Below are 19,793 nucleotides of genomic sequence, written 5' to 3' on the forward strand. Positions count from 1 at the left end.
CGAAACCAGTCAGAAAGACACCACACAAGTGTTGATTTGTAAGCATTTCATTACATATTGTTAAAAAATAAACATATAAATATTTGGTACAAATTATCCTCCCTCTAGCTTTCATTTATCTACAGAAGTGTCATCTGTTGGTGGTTTATATAAAACACAATTCCACATTATGGTCACAGTCCAAGTTGATTTTCATTGTATTCTTGTATCCCAGCAGACATACAGCTGTTCAGTGTGGTCAAAATGTCAACACCCCCCCTCCTCTGTGTGATCAATATTTTTAATCTGATGCGAGTTGATTTGCATTTCCTGAGTGATGAAGCTCAAGTCGTTTAGAGGATCCTTTCGTAAAAGAGGAGGTAGGCTTGGCAACTCTGAACTTTGCTCTCGCTCACAGGCTGGACGCTGGTGTCACTGATATGGAACCAGGATCCTCTGGGTGGCTCTGCATCTCCTGAAGTGGGTAAAAGTGTTAGAGGAGATACTAAAAACATCAATAACAAGTGATCTCTCTGATAGTCTTAATGCCTGTGGACCCATACCTTCTGCTCCTACTCCGTTGGACAATGACGCAGGGACCTGAGGACGTGCTTTCACGTAGGCCGTGTAATGGCCTGATCTCATTGTTCCACTGTGCTCTACAATGCCATACAGACTGTACAGGATTTTATCATCTCCCTCTGTCGCATGCTGTAAAGGGATAAGCTCTGTTAGCATTCACAGAATCTGTATTTCATAATAAACAGCGATATATTCATTAACAGCCTGTTAAAGTATTAGATATCCAATAAAAAGCTACTGTATGAAAAGTTACAATACCTTGCACTTTATAGCACAGAATGGGGCCAGATCCAAGATCATAGGGAACTGGACATGCCGGTTCACTTTACAAATACTGTAGCCATTCTAAAAGAGAGACAATCGATCTTATTAAATTTCTGATGATGAAATACCAAACTGTTTCAAAAGTTTCTTAACAGCAACCAGAGCTGCACAATTAATTACGTGGCAGTATTTATTTATTTATTTTTGTATTTATTTATTTAGTTAAAGGACAGTGTGTATTGGCATTAGTTGCAAAGAACAAGATGCATGCACCAGATTTAGCAGGGAAGCTAATTTCAGTCTGTTGTCCTGCACTAACGACCAACATAATAAAACATCAAATAGATTACGACGTACTAATATACTGGAAGAAAACCACATGACAGATATTGGAAAGTTTGCTCAGGCTGAACGGTTACAGCCAAATACATAACAAGGGGCTTACATTCTAAAAGTACAATAACATCTCCTAGAATAAGAATAAGATATAAAAGAAAGAAAAAGGAGAGAAGAAAGACGAAAAAAAAAACCCCAAGAAAAATAAATAAATAAATAAATAGATAAATAGGCTTATTGTGTAATAGCAAATCAGACATGGAAAGAAGTGCAGTTAAATAAATGTACTTAAAATGTCCAGATATAGGGTGATATATTTGCAGAAATAGAGAACATAAAATGTGTCCAGTTGCATACTGATCATTTTGATTAAATGACACAGAATCCATAATTTTTTAAAATTAAAAACACATCATGGCCTTGAGGTCTATGAAAGAAGACCAGTCTCATCTGATTGAATGGAGTCCTATGGGAGAAGTGGCTCAGGTTCCTCAAAAAAACACCAATTTTGTGAAAACTGTTGCTTCAATAACAATCAGACAACCTCTGTGATGATCTTTAACATCTTATCCATGGACTAGCAAATTGCAGTGCTACCTAAAAAGATCTAATAGTCAGTAAATGTTTATTTTGAGAGACAGCTAAGGCCTATACAGTCTGTCAAGTAGCGGAACTATGGGCCAAACACACATATTTGTACTTCTTTGCATCTTTATCATCAAAACCAAAGCTAAAAGAATGCAAACACACAAAACTTGTCACTAATCTCTCCCATTACAGCTAAGAAATCCATTCTACTGAACCACAAAGCTGTTGTAGACATCAGGAGAGCATTCACAGTGATTGAATCAGCCATAGGTTAACCATTAAATCGCCGTCATCAGTTAAACCGGCCAGATTGGAATCTTTGGCCTTGAGTATGTTTGACTAAGCAGATAGAGGTACTGTGTAAAACATACAAAATGAAAGCTATTTTTACTTTTTTACAAACTAGTTTAAGCTTATGTGTGTCACTTGGAAAAACAGACTTTCAAAATGACCAATACGTGCATTTTTTTTCTACTAATCATGAAAATGAAAATTGCAATTTTGCTCACAATAATCATAGGATCGCGGGTCTTTTTTTGCCAAAACATGCAGCCTGCACAGAAACTTAGCTAATGAATCCTCTGTTTTTTGAGTAGATTACCTGTTGAAACCTTTTCAGATGAAGGGTAAGTACTGGAGGAGGAGAGGAGATCAGCATTTGCTTTAAGGCATCGGTGTAGATATTCTTCTTGGAACCTAAAAACAAAACATGAAAAACTTTACTGATCCCCGACTAGAAAACTGAGTTGCTTAGTACATAATATGAGTTGAAGTTTTAGTATTATATTTTGATACTCTACTTATTTAAATGCAGTGTATATTAATCCATAAAGACCCTGCACTACTTTTATGTCCCTTCCCAAATGAAATTTTCTCTATATCTAACTTTTAAGTGATTTATCACCATTTATTTATAATACAATCCTCTGTTTTTTGTATTTTATCTGTATAAATCAGGTATTTTCCTGTATTTAATTTACTGATCATCCAGATGTTCATAAAAGCTTAGATTAAAGTTGACGGTTATTATATCAAAAGCAGAAAAAACTGAAGAAAAAGTGACTTTTTCAGTAAAATATATCAATAATTGAACATAAACCAAGAGTCTCCATCCACTGTCATTGATCCAACTCCATGGATTTTACTGGTGAATCAATGTTGTAGAGGATGATGGTGTTTCCACGGTAGCTACAGAGCTTCTCAATGTCCAAATGGGTCATATCTGATGACCATGAAAAGATGATAAACTGCATTTTACACCAATTATTTACATGTATTGATAGGATTAAAGGATCAACAGGTATTAAACAGTTTAGATCAGTAGGTGCTTTTGGTCGGTGGTGGATATTTGGGTCTTTATGGATTAAAGACAGAAACTACAAAATACTACAAAAGAAATTCCAGATACCTCCAGCTTCGTCTTTGCTCGGCTGCCGTTTAGTGCAGGTGACACACAACAGGCTGTTATTCTGAGTCAGGGTTTCAACTTCTGTGAACTGAAACAAACACGATTGGACTGAACACTCCTGCTTCTCTGGCGCCGTCCTGGTGGCCAGAGTGTGGAAGGCCAGTTCTGGGTCCTGGTTAACCACGGTGTACTCTTTAGGCTCCAGAGGTTCATCTTCACTCTCCATGCTTTGATCAACAGCATCTGAGCATTCAATGAAGGCATCATCTAAGTTTACTTTCTCCATCTCCTTCACTAGAGAGTCATCCTCTTGCTCCTGATTCATGTTGGATGTTTGTTCGCCTTCCAAGACGCTGTTATTTCCCTGTCGCTCCTCTGATAGGATAGTAAAACGATTACTGACAGAAGAGTCGCCGTCGGTTAGAGAGTCCTCGTCTTCTTCTTTTTCTTCGTCAGCCTGGTCCGATCCAGTGTTCTTCTGGTCCTCTTTAGCGACACAGACCTGGGCAGGACCGCCTTCATTAAGTTCTTCTTCTTCGTGAGGCTCATTGTCCGCGTTGTCGTCAGCATTTACAGCCGAATCTGTCGGTGTATCCTCTGTGTTCTTCGGGGATGTGAGAATATCTAACGTGACCCTGCCGTCAAGCTTCTGCTGCCTCCTTTGTTGCTATTGGCACAGAAATGGAAACACAGCTTACTCTATGCAAAAACCCTCAACACATTATTCCTTAAAAACCTTCCTCCTGTAGCTTCCCGTCTAGGTGATATATTCACTGAGGTACCTTGGCTTGCTTCTTTGCCTGCTTCTTGGCTTTCTTTTGCTGGTACTTGCTGCCAGCCCCTGTGGGAATATCATCATTCCCGTTGGTCAAAGCCGGGCTGTTCCTTCCATCCTGGCTCGACTCACTGGCTTTCTGAGTTGCTTTTTTCTGGTTCTTTTTTCTGTATGCCTTAAGGATATAGTCATAAGAGGGCACAACAGTGTAACACATGTAAAACATGAAAAATAGAAAACAAAAATACTCATGCGGGCTTTACCTCATCAGAAACAGGGAGGGAAAGATCCAAAAACATCTCAGTGACAACAGAAACCTATAAGAGGAGAACAGATATTAGTTAATTGAATTGAATTTTTATCTTTCTGCAGGGGGAAGATGTTTCAGTTGAACTGAAAAATCTTTAATGTCCCCGAAGGGCAATTTGATTTGCAACAGAAGTGTACATATCTCACATATCACCAAAACAATCAATCTCACATAGTACAATAAATACAATAAGTACGGTAAATAAGTCATCATAGTTAACGGTGCATTGTTCCCAACAAGCTTGTCTACAGGCTATTCAAAAACTTAACAGCAGATGGGACTATTCCGACATTTTGTCTCCTGCATGTTTTTTTTTTTTTGTAATGTTAACATGACTTCCACAGCACATACCGTTTTACACTGCTGACACATTATGGTGCTGGTCATTTCTCCACCAAAAACTTGGTCCACAAAGTTTTTTGGAAATCCATTCTTCTCATACTCTGAAATCAAAATATACAGTTAGAGATCCAGATTACTTACACAAACTATAAGGTGAATTTAAAGGGGTCATATTTTGCTAAACCCACTTTTATTAGTCTTTGGTTCATTTATTTGTGTATTTGGACCCTAATAGTTCAAAAAGTTTGAATTTGAACCCTCCAGGTGCTGCAAAGCTATCTTTATATTCATTTTGGCAAAAATCGAGTGGATTTCTACAACCTGTTTCAATCCCTTCTTAATTTGTTACATTTATAACTAGTTACGTCACGACATTTACACATATAAGGTCAAGACTTCCGATGAACATTCTTCCGAGTACGACATAATTGTTTATCAGCAGCAGTTGTTGTAGTAAAAACTGAAAATATGTCCAACAAACACAAGTGGTTGAACGTGACAGAGCAGCACAGCCGACAACCTGGAGGGGGTGGGGCATAAAGTGGCTCATTTGCATTTAAAGGGCCAGTGCTCAAACCGACCTTTCTGGCGTCATTACTCAGAAATAGGGATAAAGATGGGCCTGTGGAATTGAATTAGTGAAGAATTCAGACCCAAACATAGTATTTACAGTTTATGTAGACTACAGGGAAATGTTTTAAAATGCATAATTCCATTTAAAAAAGCAAAATGAAACTCCTTTAAGTTATTTACTTGAGTAAGATGCTAAACAGGTTTGTTCTGAATCATGAATGCAGGAAGGTTTCTAATTTATAAAATGTCTGATTCTTACCTTTGAGCAATGCTTTTAGCTCTTCTCCATCAATGCCTTTTTTAGATTCTTTTAATGCATCCATTAGCCCAGTGCTGACTCTCTATAGAAACAAATACAATATTCTCACAATAAAAAGAAAACCAAACCCATTTAATAAACCTTTAACAGAATTTGAAGGGTAAGGAAAAACACCTCAAGAGATTGGGCTGTTTAGGTCTATTACTGCTACTTGATTAAACCTCATCTTATTAAAAGTTAACCATAATATGAATTACTATCTGAGAAAGCAAACATTCTTTAAAATCAATAAAAAAGATAAACATTGTGATTAAATATCCAAATGCACAGATGGAAATCAGCTTCTCTGCTAAATCTGGTGCATGCATCTTGTTCTTTGTAACTACTGCCAATACACACTGTCCTGTAACTAAATGAATAAATACAAATAAAAGGAATAAAAAAATTTAAAAAAGGACCAGAGCTTTGACGTCTCATAAATATTGTTCGAAGCTCCTGTTGCTGCGCTTTATATCAATGAAAGGGAATGTCTGCAGATTTTTAGAAAGCACAAAGGAAGTCACAGCTACTTAAACTCTGCATTTATTTATTTATTGACTGTTGATGTGGAATGACTGTGTTTGTGGAGCAGTGACCGCATTTTGTATTCTGAATTTCCCCTTGGGGATTAATAAAGGAAATCTATCAATATTATAAATCTAATCTCAATCTAATGTTAACTTCCCATCTACATCATCTGCATTCGTCTTGTTGGTGTTTATTTGTGATAAAGACTGGAATTCCTTCTTTTGTACACTAACCACAACATCATGTACTGCTTGTGACCATTTCTTTTTTGAGCTTGTGCTTAAAATGATTATTCTTGACTGATTATTACTGTCGCTGCAATGTCATGTGAAAGTGCAAACCCCACAAATTGACGCATAAGTCAGCATCATATCAGCTTGAAGGTGAATACATACTTTGATCTCCTCAGCTCGCATTCCATCCAGCAGGTAGCGCAGAAGCTCCTGGCTGTCTTGTTGCTGAAATCCTTTGAATCTGGCAGCCCTGCAGAAAAGATAAAGGAGGATCAACGATAAGGGGATACACCAACAACACATCTCAAGACAGAGCTCCGCCTTAAACTGGAAACACACTAACTTTTTACAAACTTGTGTGAACAAATCCCGTGGTGTTACCACTCCTTTCTTAGATTCCTGGATCTCATTCAGTAACTGACACATAGTCAAAGTCAGGGATCCGGGCTGGTCTAACTGGACAGCGATACGATCCTGTAATGACATTATAACCAGCTTTTAAGTACAATATACAAACCATATTTAGGGTAATTTAATGTCATTTTTAAGAAATAATGGCAACACACCAGATTTGAGGGGGAAACAGGTTCGATATTAAGGCTCATCTTCTGTTCTGTCGCTTTGTTGAGAGTTTGTCTTAAAGCTGAGTTTGAGAAAGATTCTGAAGAGAAAAGAAATGACAGCAAGTGTCAATTATTCATAATATACATGTTATACTATGAGATTGCTCCCATTTTAACCAGAAAACAGTTTTATACAATATTATGTACAGTTTTACCTGAATGACTGCATTAAAAAAACACGTGTTTCCCAGGTTGCTCAGTCCCTTCACCGAAACAACTCGACTGTCTTCTGTTTGACTGGACTTCTGAGACTTCCCTGTATTTTCTCTCTTAGTGTTTTTCTTCTGGTGGTCCTTCTCCTTCTCTTTCTCTTCTTTGTTTTCCTTATCTTCACTGTCTTCTGTTTTAACAGAGTTTGACTTCTGCTCCTCTTCCACAACAATGTCTTCCTCTTTTTCTTCTAAACAACCAAACACAACATTTCAGGCATTATTGAGGAGTCACTAAATTCCATCATTATATAATGTGAAAAAAATAATCCTTGAGGTACATACTTTTCTGTGGTTTCTTTAAGGCATCGGATGAGGTTTGTTTTTTTAGGTTGGTCAGCAGCTGAGCCAAATGCCCTGTTCTGGAATACTGGACTTCATCATCACAAATGTAACACCTGGAGAGAACCAATGTATGGTAATAAAGACGCAAAACTTACAATTTAAAGAAAAATACAGGTCCCCGCGTCATTAGTGACATACTCACCACACGTTCCAGGTATCTAGGCTGACCACCAAGCAATGAGGATCCGACCGTGGAGTCTCATAATGTTTGACGGCGTGTTTGTTCTCAGAATTTCTTCCGCATCCCTGAAGGAAAATTTGCACTTAAGTCATTTATTTAAAAACAAAAACTGTCAAAATGCGAATACAAGTCTAACAATTAATCAATTAGTTGTGAATAATTAAATTAAAAATCAACAACTCTGACAATCTATAATTGGCTTCATTAATTTTAATGAAAAATAAAGTCTATATTCACTGATTGTAGCTTCTTAAATGAAAATAGTTCCATGTTTTTTTCCCTTTCTATGGGAATAAACTGAATATCTGTGGGTTGTGACCAAACACAATATTTGCAGACATCATCTTAGGCTTATGGAACCACCTTTTCACCATTTTCTTGTATTTTATAGACTAAATAATCTAACAATGACATTAGAACATATTTGAGAAAATAATTGACACTGAAAATAAGTAGTTTCAAGCCATAATGGGAGGAATAATATTGCAGAATAAACTTACCCTATGCCCACATTTCAAGCACATCCATACTGTTGGTAGTTCATTTTCAATTTCAGGATCCATACTGTTCGCATCTTCTTTATTTTCATCATGCTTGCAGTCCTCACAACTTGTCCAGTCAGAATTCCCAGAGAGTTTCTTGATAAGAGTTTGTTCTGATCCCTTTTTAATATGCTTACAGGATGGACCTATGAAGATTAACATATATAAAACACAGTGAGGCAAATTAACCTTAGGCCTTCCACAGGTTGTCATACGGCAGAAGCAGAACATTTACCTGTCAGGTCAATGTCATCGACCTCCTTGGAGCTTTTATCCTTCCCCTTTTTCTTTCCCATTTTCACCTGAATAAGTCAGTACACAGATGGGAGTCAGTTACACTATATTTTAACGTAGCTTTGGCTAACAGCTAGCAGGACACAATGCTTTAAAATAAGACTACTTAAGTGCCAAAAGCAAACAAGTATTCCGTGTATTAAATCATGACTATACTGATGTTTTTTGTTTGTTTTTTTTTTCAACTTACTGTCACAGATGCAGGTAAAAAAAAAAACAACCTTCAGTTCGGTTTTCAGTTTCGTTTACTATGAGTGAATGGTTCCACTATTCTACACATACTTAACTTAGTTTACGCATTACAGCCGAAAAACACGAGACTGTCAGTTTAGAAAAGGCAGACAGGAATTTTTAGGACAGTCCCCTGAAAATTACTCCGCTGATTTAGCACAAAAAATGCCAGCTGACACATGCAGACAACAGAGCACTAAACGTGACGGTGCCGCTACTTCTGATGCTCGGTACGACTGTTTCCGGTGTGCGTCTCTTAAAAGAGTCCGACTGGAAACACACTTCAAGTACAACCCAGCTAGCAGTAACGTTTTACTCACTGTTCTGGTGAGATGTTACTCTGCAAGTGAAGCAATTTTATTTACAGGATATGTACATTAATACTTGATACTTCAGAAACCTTGAATGGATTTAACTGTGGTGTTAATTGTAACGAAATGACAACTCGTGTGGTGGGAACTTTAACGGGCAAAAAATACAGAGGTCGTGTTTAAAAGTCTGTGAACCATAACAGCACTGGGGATCCGCGTGTCGGTGTGGACATGTCTTACTTGGAGTGGGCTGAGAGTCAACTCGCAGAGATAGAGCTGCTGACCAGCATGTTTCCCACCCAGGAGGAGCTGGAGATGACAGACCAGCTGGCAGTGGCTGAGCTCAGGCACTATGTGGAGGGTTCATCAGACAGCCCCCCTCCATCCAGACCACAGTTCCTCATAAAGCAGAGTGTGGATTCTACATGCACAGAAAAGGTAAATAAACAACACAGTCACAGGGATTTAGTCATGCTTTAAATATGCTCTGAACTGTAATCAGTACTCAGTGTGTCTTCCACACAGATGGATGTTATCTTCTCCTGTGCTTATCCATCTGAATACCCCAGTGTGTTACCAGAGATAACAGTCCGGTAAGGTGTTTGATTTATTCATTTTATTTACAGCACTGTGTTAAACTCACAAGCACACATTAGGTTTGGTTTGTTGGTTTAATAAAGTTGTAATGATCACGCATATACAGTAATAACTAAAGTTTCAGGGAAGAAACAGCTTCTATAAACCAAAGTGGTAGTATTTAGTGTGACCTCCCTTTATACTACTACTGCTACTATTAAGTACTACTTCTACTACTGCTACTACGACTACTATTACTACTACTACTACTACTACTACTACTACTACTACTACTGCTGCTGCTACTACTATTATTACTACTACTACTATTACTACCGCTACTACTACTACCACTACTACTACTTTTACTACTATTACTACTGCTACTACTACCACTTCCGCTACTACTACTACCACTACTACTATTACTACCACTACTGCTACTACTACCTCTTCTGCTACTACTACTACTACTATTACTACTATCACCACTACTACTACTACTACTATTACTACCACTGCTATTACTACTACCACTACTACTATTACTACCACTACTACCACCACCGCCACTACTACTACTACTACTACTACTGCTACCACTACTACTACTATTACTACCACTACTTATTACTACTACCACTACTACTATTACTAGTACTACTACTACCACTACTACTACTGTTACTACCACTACTACTACTACTACTACTGCTACTACTACTACTACTATCACCACCACCACCACTACTACTACTACTACTACTACCACTATTACTATTGCTACCACTACTACCATCACCACCACCACCACCACCACCACCACCACTACTACTACTACTACTACTATTACTACTACTACCACTACTACTACTATTACTACCACTACTATTACTACCACTACTACTACTACTACTGCTACTACTACTACTACCACCACCACCACCACTACTACTACTACTACTACTACTACTACTACTACTACTACTACTACTACAACTACTACCACTACTATTACTACCACTACTACGGACTACTTCTACTACTGCTACTACAACTACTATTACTACTACTAGTACTACTAAGTTCTACTACTACTGCTACTACTACTACCATTACTACTACTACTATTACTACCACTACTACTACTACTACCACTACTTACTACTAGTACTACCACTACTTCTACTACTATTACTACTACTACCTGCCACTACTACCACTTCTGCTACTACTACTACCACTACTACTACTATTGCTACCACTACTACTACTACTACTATTACTACCACTACTACTACTACTACTACTATTACTACTACCACTACTAGTACTACTATTACTACTACAACTACTTCTAACAATAATAATAATAATTACTGCATTTCGTTACCTGTATTTATACTGAGTAATGACAGTAAAGTGGAATCGAATCGAATCTAATCTAATCTAATCTAATCTAATCTAATCTAATCTCATAATAATAATAATAATAATAATAATTTATGTTATATTTAAAAAAACAGCAGTTTACAAAGTGCTTTAACAGCAGATGGGCCAATCCGTATAGTAAATGTGTTACCAGGTTACCAACAGCAAAGTAAAATGAAAGACACATAGAAACTACTTATTTAAATAGTTAAAAGACAAGAAAACCAAATCAATGACATCAATGCAGAAACCTGATAAAAGTGCAATAAAAGCGGAAAGGAAGGAGAGAGAAAGAGACCTTTGTACTTAACATGTTCCCAGACCAGCCAAGTAACAGAATCCCTCCACCGTGTCCTCGGCCCTGTTTTTAATGGACAGTGTACTAAATAAACACTACACATGGAAGAAATACATACATCATAATAAGAGTAATAACAAGTAAATGAGAACTGGTCTCAATCGACCCTACCTGGTTAAATAAAGGTTAAATAAAAAATAAATAAAATAATAGAACATCAAGCAGAGTGAAGAGTAAGTACAATTTAAGAGTCCATCGGCTTGATTCAAAACCGTTTCCTGTTGTAGAACCGACAGTAATCACCATCATGTTCGGCTTGAAGCTCCTTGGTAGCGGTTTCCATTTCAGAAAATCCAGATGAAATCATCCACCTGTTCATCACTTCCATCACACAAACTGAGTGGGAAAAAAAATCAATATGTGAGCAGAAGAAAGGAATTTTTGCGACATTCTGCAATAAATCTGTTCATAGGCTTTATCATGTCCTCCAGTTGTTGCTAGAAAACTCTGCACTACTTGCACAAATGTTGGTAAATTCATGTATTTTGACATGAGCAGGATGATGTATTGTGAGCTAAATCGTTATGATCAGTGTTCTTGTTATTGTTCATCGCTAACTAAAATTGCATGAAAAATCTCCTCAGAAAGCCACATGTTTTATACAAATATCAGTGTCTGATGTCAGTGTATTATTAAGATAAGAAAGAAAACATAGAATATATAGATTTTGATATTATTATTTATATATTGATATGATATATCGATATTTTGTGTCACCCTAATGTACATATACTGAATAGTGGAGCAGTAAAGCAAACAAGGCTTGTAATTTGCCTCTAGAAAATATAATGTTTAGAAGAAGCAGTAATGGTAAGTCGCATGCAAAATCTTGATATCTTGATGTCACAGTGCAAGTAGGTGTATCTCAAACTCATTTACAGCTCTGGAAAAAATTAAGAGACCACTGCAGTTTCCTGTGAAATCAGCATGTGTGCATGTATGACAGATATTCCATTCCTATGTCTGTGAATTCCAACACGAGCACACCTTATTTTACTGAATAAACACCTGATCCATGTCTTATTAAGAGGGAGAAGTATAAACACCACCACGTGGCCATCACTATCTTCTTACAACAGGCAAAAAACAGTGTTATTAGTACCGCAAAAGTAACTGGAATCAAAAAATAACTATTAAAAACTACTGGACTTCTGCTCCGACCATTTTTAAATTTATTTATTTATTTATTTATTTATTAGGGACAGTGCATATCAATGAACATCTCCAACAATTGCAGCTGTAAATATGCCAGATGGTAGCAGCAGTGCTAATTCCAATCAGTAGTCCCTAGCCAGGTGCCATGAAAGACAGTTGACAAAAAGGCTAAACATAAACACATCATAAAAAGGACAGTTGACAAAAAGGCAAAACATCATAACATACAGAACACCGTGAGGACAATCTACTGATGGTATCAGGCTTGGTTTTCCTTCATCCAATAAATGTCCCCAAACTCTGAGGACTGGTTCTTCTATCAGGACAATGCTCCTGGCCTCAGCTAGGTCAATAAAGGTGTGGATGATGGACCACAAGATGAAGACCCTGTCACGGCCAGCCAATCTCCAGACCTGAACCCACTTTGAAACTTCTGGAGGAAATGGATGGTCACAAGCCATCAAAACATTGCTGAATTTCTTGAATTTCTCTGCCAGGAGCTGCATAAATTCATCCAACAGCAATGGTGGAAGAGCCAAGGACACATGAAAGCTGTCTTTGCAAATCAGGTTATTCCACAATATTGATGTCTGAACTTTTCCCACGTTTACAGCATTGGTATTGTGTTGTTTAGAAATGAATATGAACTGGTTTCTTGCATATTGAGGTCTGAAAACACCTGCCTTTTTTTTTTTTTTTTTGTTATTTTGACCATGTGTCGTGTTCTGCAAATACATGCTTGAAAAATAACATTTTTTATTTGAAATTTGGGAGAAATGTTGTCAGTAGTTTAGAGAATAAAACAAAAAGGTTCATTCACCTATAAATGGTAAAATCAGTGAAAGTAATAATTTTGCAGTGGTTCTCTTATGTTTTTTCCAGAGCTGTATATGTTATATGTTATGGCAATTTACTTTTTGCTATGTAGCAAAAAAGCACATCACTCTCCAGTTTAATGTGGCCTTGAATATTTTTCTTCCTGGGCTACTACATCATGTTTTATTTGTGCCGTAGGTGTCTGGGCCTCAGCAGGGCCCAGCAGGACCCAGCTCATGGCAGATCTCAACACATTCCTCATGGAAAACTGCCAGGGGGAAGTATGTGTGCTCACTGCGGGGACTGGGTGAAAGACAACCTGCAGCCCTTCATTAGTCGGAGCTTATCTGCAACAGCAATACCTAAAAAAGAGTCTGCCCCTGCACGGCCACAGGAAGTGTTCAGCCGACTGTGGATCTACAGTCATCACATTTACAACAAGACGAAGAGGAAGAATATTTTGGAATGGTCTAAGGAGTTTGCCTGTCGGGATTTAGCATGCCCGGAAAGCCCGGTATTGTGTGTGTGGAAGGTCCTCAGTCTGCCTGTGAGGAGTTCTGGTCCAGGTAACTTGAGTGTTGTTATTTTTAGCCCCTGATGTCACAGAAAGAAGAAGTCTGCCAAGGTGTGAGTTTTTATTTCTGCAAACTTTTTCCCATTTCACAGAGTGAAGGTTCTGACATGGAAGAAGATCATGATTCGACATAGAGAGGACATTCCCCTTGATCGTCAGGGCGAGGACGACAGCGCTGTTAAAAGTATAGACTCTCTGCGCAAATTCACAGGCTTTGAAGAAGCAATGTTTGACCCCCATGGGAACAGAGGTAATCACATGGACCTTGGGCAGCTCTACCAGTTCTTAAATGAAAAGGCTGTTGTGACGTCTTTCAGATATATTTCGGCATTGAAGGGAGATAGAAGTCAAGTAAAAATTTCCCCCACAGGTTCGTATTTGGCCCATGCCTTATCTGCTTTCGACACTAAGTTAATAATAGAAATGCATTCGGTGGTTTTAAATGCGGCCAGCCAATGTAATGGAGGCCAATGTAATAATAACAGGAAAAAGCTGATAAACTGAACTTTATCATTGGAAATTAATTATGTTTGAGTGTGTTAAGGATGCACCGATCTGACTTTTTCAGTTCCAATGCCGATACTGATGATGGGACCTTGCATATTGGTCAATACCTAATGCCGTTCCGATACTGTTAATTTAGAGCAGAGGTTCTCAACCAAGGGGGACACTCTCCGGTGGGGGATGTGAGCACATGGGGGAGTCGCAGGTGACATCGTCAACCATGCGTGCGGGTGGGAAGCAACTACTGTTGTACATCACAACTGTATAAATCAGTTTTTGGGGGGGCTATAGAGCTATAAACCCACCACGTCCTCCACATACAAGTCCGTCACGTTACTTTTAGAATTACGTTCGGCATGCATGACGTAACCCGTGTTGCAAAAATTTGAAGGGGAAGGATCAGTTGCTTTTGCAGATCCCCAATCCAGCTAAAATGTTAATATCGGGGCCGATATCCAGTCCTAATATCGGATCGGTGCAACCTTAGGCCGTGTTGAAAACTAGATATCTGTTGAAGTGGACATCCAAGTCAAGGTGGTGAACATCTGAATGAGTAAATCTGTAATTCTTGAACTTAACATGAAAATATGGTGAAAAATCTAGTCAATTCTACTTTCAACTTGATTTTTTCCCCCTGAAGTTAGTAAATCCTGGCGTAAGCTATTGATCACATTCAAATTCTGTCAATACCAAGCCCACAAATCAACCATAACATTCTGACCACTTACAGGAGAACTGATAATACTACTGATTATCTCATTACAATGGGACCTTTCACAGGGTTGGATATATTAGGCAGCAAGTGAACATTAGTCCTTGAAGCTGAAGCAAAATGGCAATGTAAGGAAATGAGTGATTTGACCAGGTCCATATTGTAGCAATGACGACTGGGTCAGAGCATCTCCACAACTGCAGGTCTTGTTGGGTGTTCATGGTCTGCAGTGGTTAGTACAGAGAAAAATGGACTAAAGAAGGACATCCCAATCTCAGGACAATTGATAATTTGTGAAGGTTCTGGATAAGTAAGTCCGATCCACACCTTCAGAGGTCTGGTAGAGTCTAGGCCTCGGGTCAGAGGTGTTTTTGTGGAAAAAGGGGAACCTACACAATATTAGACAGGTGGTAATAATGTTCTGTTCCCATAGATGATCAATTGGTTGTGGTCTGGTTGGGGTTCTTTAGATTCTTTTGGTAGGTACAAACCACTTTAAGATCTGGAGATGCTCTGACCCAGTGATTTGACATTATAATTTTCTCCGTCAAAGTTTCTCAGACCTCTACTTTTACCCATTTTGCCATTTCCAACACATTACCTTCAGTGACTAACTGTTCACTTGCTGCCTAATATCCCATTCACTGACAGGTCCCATTATAATTAAATAATCTAAATTATTACCACTTTACCTGTCAGCGGAAATAATCTTTTGGCCAATCTGTGTTGTCTGATAGCTAAACTTTGACCTCTCCGAGACAAAAGGGAGTGAGAATATTTTCTAATTTGACAAAGTCAGTTCTAACACTCACTGTATCAACTAGTGGGGAAGTTTATCAAAAAACGAACCACTATGAAGATGTTTATCGAAGCAGTTTCTCAAGGACCCAAGTTGTATTTGCATTTTTAATATCACACTTTGCCCTAGGTATTTTTTTTTTTCCCCGGAAATGGCACCACAGTGTATTACAGCCAGGCTTTTAGAGGATTTTCAGGTCTGATACCACATTCTAATTAGACACCGCAGTCAACAATATGCTGGATATCTGTTTATGAAATCTGTTGACTTTCTTCTTATGAATTATAGATAACATAACCATAGAAAATCTTTATCCAATTTGCTTTGAAAGATTAGTTGCTGGTGTAATTGTGGATTACACTCCTGCAATTAAAACTTGTGGTTATTGAACATGCATCTTATTTTTAGCCCCATAAGACTGAGAGACAGTCTTGTGTAATTGTGAATTCTTGTCCTGTGGCGCTGCTTGTAAATGTTATTTCATCAAATATATGGTATTTATGGTTATCTTCTCGGTGCATTTTATCAGCAAAAGGTAATCGCTGATGTTCTGTGCCTTTGAAATGTTGTTATCAGTTCATATGAAGAGTTTGAACCTGGAGTGAAGATTTCAGAGTCCAGACTTTGTTAAAAATTTACTGCTTGAAAAGATAAATTCAGCATCTTGTATATTGTAATGCAGTGATTTTACATGATGACTAGAACTGTGGTAGAGGATTATGGCAGTTTCCACCTGAGCATATAAATATAAATGACAAATATACACACAACTTGAAGATAAAACCAATAATTAGTAGAAGCAGACAAGGGAAACTAGCAGAATTGCTTTGCAATAACCAGCAGATGGCAGCATTATATAGTTGAAAGTATGGACAGATTAGGGATTTGAGCAATTTCAGGATGGAAAACCTGTTCAAACCAGATGCAGTGCATATACTGGACCCAAAAACACCTGAAAGAACAAGCAATATCCAATATTCTTCAATATGCCACAGGTTAAAGCCATAAAAAGGCAGTGAAAACAGTCTCATATCTATGACTATGTCTACTACTTGGTGTCATTTCTGTAATTAACCCATAAAAACCCAAATATACAGCAGTGACCAAGAACATCTACTGATCTAAAATGTTTAATAACCTTAGAGTCACTAATCCTATCAATACATGTCATTAATTGGTGTAAAATGCAGTTTGTCATCTTTTCATGGTCGTCAGATATGACCCATTTGGACGTTCAGAGGCTCCGTAGTGAACGTGGAAACACCATCATCTTCTACAACATTGATTCATCAGTAAAACTCATGGAGTTGGATCAATGACAGTGAATGGAGACACTTAGTTTATGTTCAGTTAATGATATATTTTACTGAAAAAGTCAGTTTTTCTTCAGTTTTTTCTCTTTTTAGTATAATAACCCTCAAATGTAATCTCAGTATGATGATTAAAGTACACAATCAGTAAATTGAATATCAGAAAATAACAGATTTTTATTGAAAAAAAAAAAGCAAAACAGAGAGGATAATATTATGATACATGGTGATAAATCACATAAGAATTAATAAGAGAGAAAATTTAATGGGGAACTGCCACAAAATTAGGACTGGGTCTTTATAGGTTAAAGTCAACTTGTAAAAATGAATAATCAAATACATCATAGAGATGAGGACCAGATATTGGATACAGACATGGTGCTTAAAAGGATGTTGGTCCTAATAGGAGCTCCAAGTCCCTTATGTCTATAGATGCAGGTCAGATGGTGGCCTGAGTTTCTCTTTTGCAAAAAGTCTCTTTCACATGAATTGTAAGGATAGTTCTTTGTTCAGTTGCTACCTTTCTTGATTAAACAAATTGATTCGTATCATTTCACGGTACCTTTGGTAAAGCAGTGACAGTTTGACTCGCCAACTGTTGACAAACTCTTTTTCAATAAAGACAAGAATATTTTTCCTTCGCATCTTTAATTTGTTTCATTGCATGCACAGATGACTTTCAAAAGACTTAATTGATTTTCTCTCTTCTTTTTTTTCTTTCTAGTTAGTTTTTCTGGAGTCACTTCACTATCAGAGCTGAGCTGTACTGTATATCTGCAGACATGCGGAACAGGAGATGTCTTAAAGAATGTCAAAAAAGTTTAAACTTAAAGAATATATGTTGAGGAATGACTTAACTGAGACACTCATCATTGCAGTAGTTCTTTGATTTCCTGTTAACTGATGAGTTGCACATGTGAGGTTGCAGTATTCATTTATTCATTCATTCATTCGTTTTCCAACCCGCGTTATCCTCTGGAGGCTCGGAAGGTGCTGGAGCCGATCGAGCTATCATGGATGTGGCGCCAGTTTGTCACAGTTCTGACATGTAAGGGCAAGCAACCATTCACTCTCTGCATTCACACTTACAAGCAATTTAGAATTCGCTGTCACTTATTAAGGTGTATGTCTTTGGATGGTGGGAAGAAGATGGAGTCCAAGAAGAGAACCCACCCTTGGGGAAAAGCCGGCTCTAGGTTCCAACCCAAGATCTTCTTGCTGTAACCAAGCTAACCACTGCTCCGCTGTGCCGCCCAGGTCACAGCATCCGTCTGTTCAGGCGTTTTCTGAATTGCTTAGACCTTTTAAGGGTCACGGGGGTCTTAACTGAAGTGGGGAAAGTGGTCTTTAACTCTCAACTGATGTAATCTACAGATATAAACAGTCTAATAACTTATCAACCGCTAATTCTATTAATACATTTAAATCATCTCAGCTTTTCCTTTACACTTTTACATGTTCTCCTCTGGGTTGGTCTTACCCATCCATCTATTTCTGAACTGCTTAGTCCTCATGAGGGTTGTGGGGTACTGGAGCCTATCCTGGCTAAGGCGGAGTACACCTGGAAGTGTCACCAGTTCATCACAGCGCTGACGAACACACACGAACAATCATTCACTGTCACATTCACACCTATGGGCGATCTAGCTTGAGAAATGAACCTATTAAGGTGCATGTCTTTGGACTGGGGACACTGGAATATAAGAAGAAAACCCAAGGGTTACGTAAGGGTAAGGGTCATGCGGGTCAGAACTGAAGTGGGGTAAAATGGTCTTCAGTTGTCAACTGATATAAAAAGTTTAATAACTTTTCAACTGCCAATCCTATCAATACTTTTAAATCATCATGGTAAAATGCGGTGTCTCAGCTTTTCCTTTACACTTTTATATGTTCTCCTCTGGGTTTATTTTACCCATCCATCTATTTTCTGAACTGCTTAGTCCTCATGAGGGTTGTAAGGGGTACTGGAGCCTATCCTGGCTAAGGCGGGGTACACCTGGAAGTGTCACCAGTTCATCACAGCGCTAACATCTACACATGAACAACCATTCACTGTCACATTCACACCTATGGGCGATCTAGCTTGAGAAATGAACCTATTAAGGTGCATGTCTTTGGATGGTGGAGGACACTGGAGTATAAGAAGAAAACCCACACAGAATAAGGGAGAACATGCAAAGTCCTCGCTTCCAAACTAGGATCTTCTTGCTGCGAGGCGAACTGCTGCACCGCTGTGCCACGCGGGTTGCAGCATCCGTCGCTTCATGCATTTTCTTTATTGCTTAGACCTTGTAAGAGTCGTGCAGGTCAGAACTGAAGTGGGGTAAAATGATATAATCTATTGATATAAAAAATGTAATAACTTTTCAACTGCCAATCCTATCAATACTGTTAAATCATCATGGTAAAATGCAGTGTCTCCGCTTTTCCTTACACTTTTACATGTTCTCCACTGGGTTGGTTCTATCCATTCATTCATTTTCTGAACTGCTTAGTCCTCATCAAGGTTATTATCGTTAATGAAAACTAATGAAATGATGAAAGCTAGAATTGAAAAAACATTTTTGTTAACTGAAATAAACAAAAACTATAATTAAAAGAAAAAA

At 38.0% G+C, this 19,793-nt stretch overlaps 2 protein-coding genes across 2 annotated transcripts; one reads left to right on the forward strand and one right to left on the reverse strand.

The window, feature by feature from the left end:
- Window positions 1-31: 31 nt before the first annotated feature.
- On the reverse strand, window positions 32-8,872 carry LOC115431792 (ubiquitin carboxyl-terminal hydrolase 16-like). Its single transcript, XM_030152437.1, is given in 19 exon segments — window positions 32-454; window positions 543-690; window positions 820-906; window positions 2,351-2,445; window positions 3,158-3,824; window positions 3,940-4,107; window positions 4,196-4,249; window positions 4,594-4,685; window positions 5,417-5,498; window positions 6,379-6,466; window positions 6,560-6,690; window positions 6,783-6,859; window positions 6,862-6,877; window positions 6,995-7,239; window positions 7,334-7,446; window positions 7,536-7,639; window positions 8,075-8,262; window positions 8,352-8,418; window positions 8,601-8,872. Coding segments are annotated over 18 exon segments (2,538 nt in total). The 5' UTR covers window positions 8,413-8,418; window positions 8,601-8,872; the 3' UTR covers window positions 32-332.
- Window positions 8,873-8,963: 91 nt separating this feature from the next.
- On the forward strand, window positions 8,964-14,550 carry LOC115431302 (RWD domain-containing protein 2B-like). The gene is given in 8 exon segments (XM_030151561.1): window positions 8,964-9,390; window positions 9,478-9,545; window positions 13,487-13,514; window positions 13,516-13,585; window positions 13,588-13,767; window positions 13,770-13,854; window positions 13,955-14,151; window positions 14,154-14,550. Coding segments are annotated over 8 exon segments (888 nt in total). The 5' UTR covers window positions 8,964-9,183; the 3' UTR covers window positions 14,207-14,550.
- The last annotated feature ends 5,243 nt before the right edge of the window (window positions 14,551-19,793 follow it).

Source organism: Sphaeramia orbicularis, chromosome 13 (assembly GCF_902148855.1).
Source record: "Sphaeramia orbicularis chromosome 13, fSphaOr1.1, whole genome shotgun sequence".
NCBI lineage: Eukaryota > Metazoa > Chordata > Actinopteri > Kurtiformes > Apogonidae > Sphaeramia > Sphaeramia orbicularis.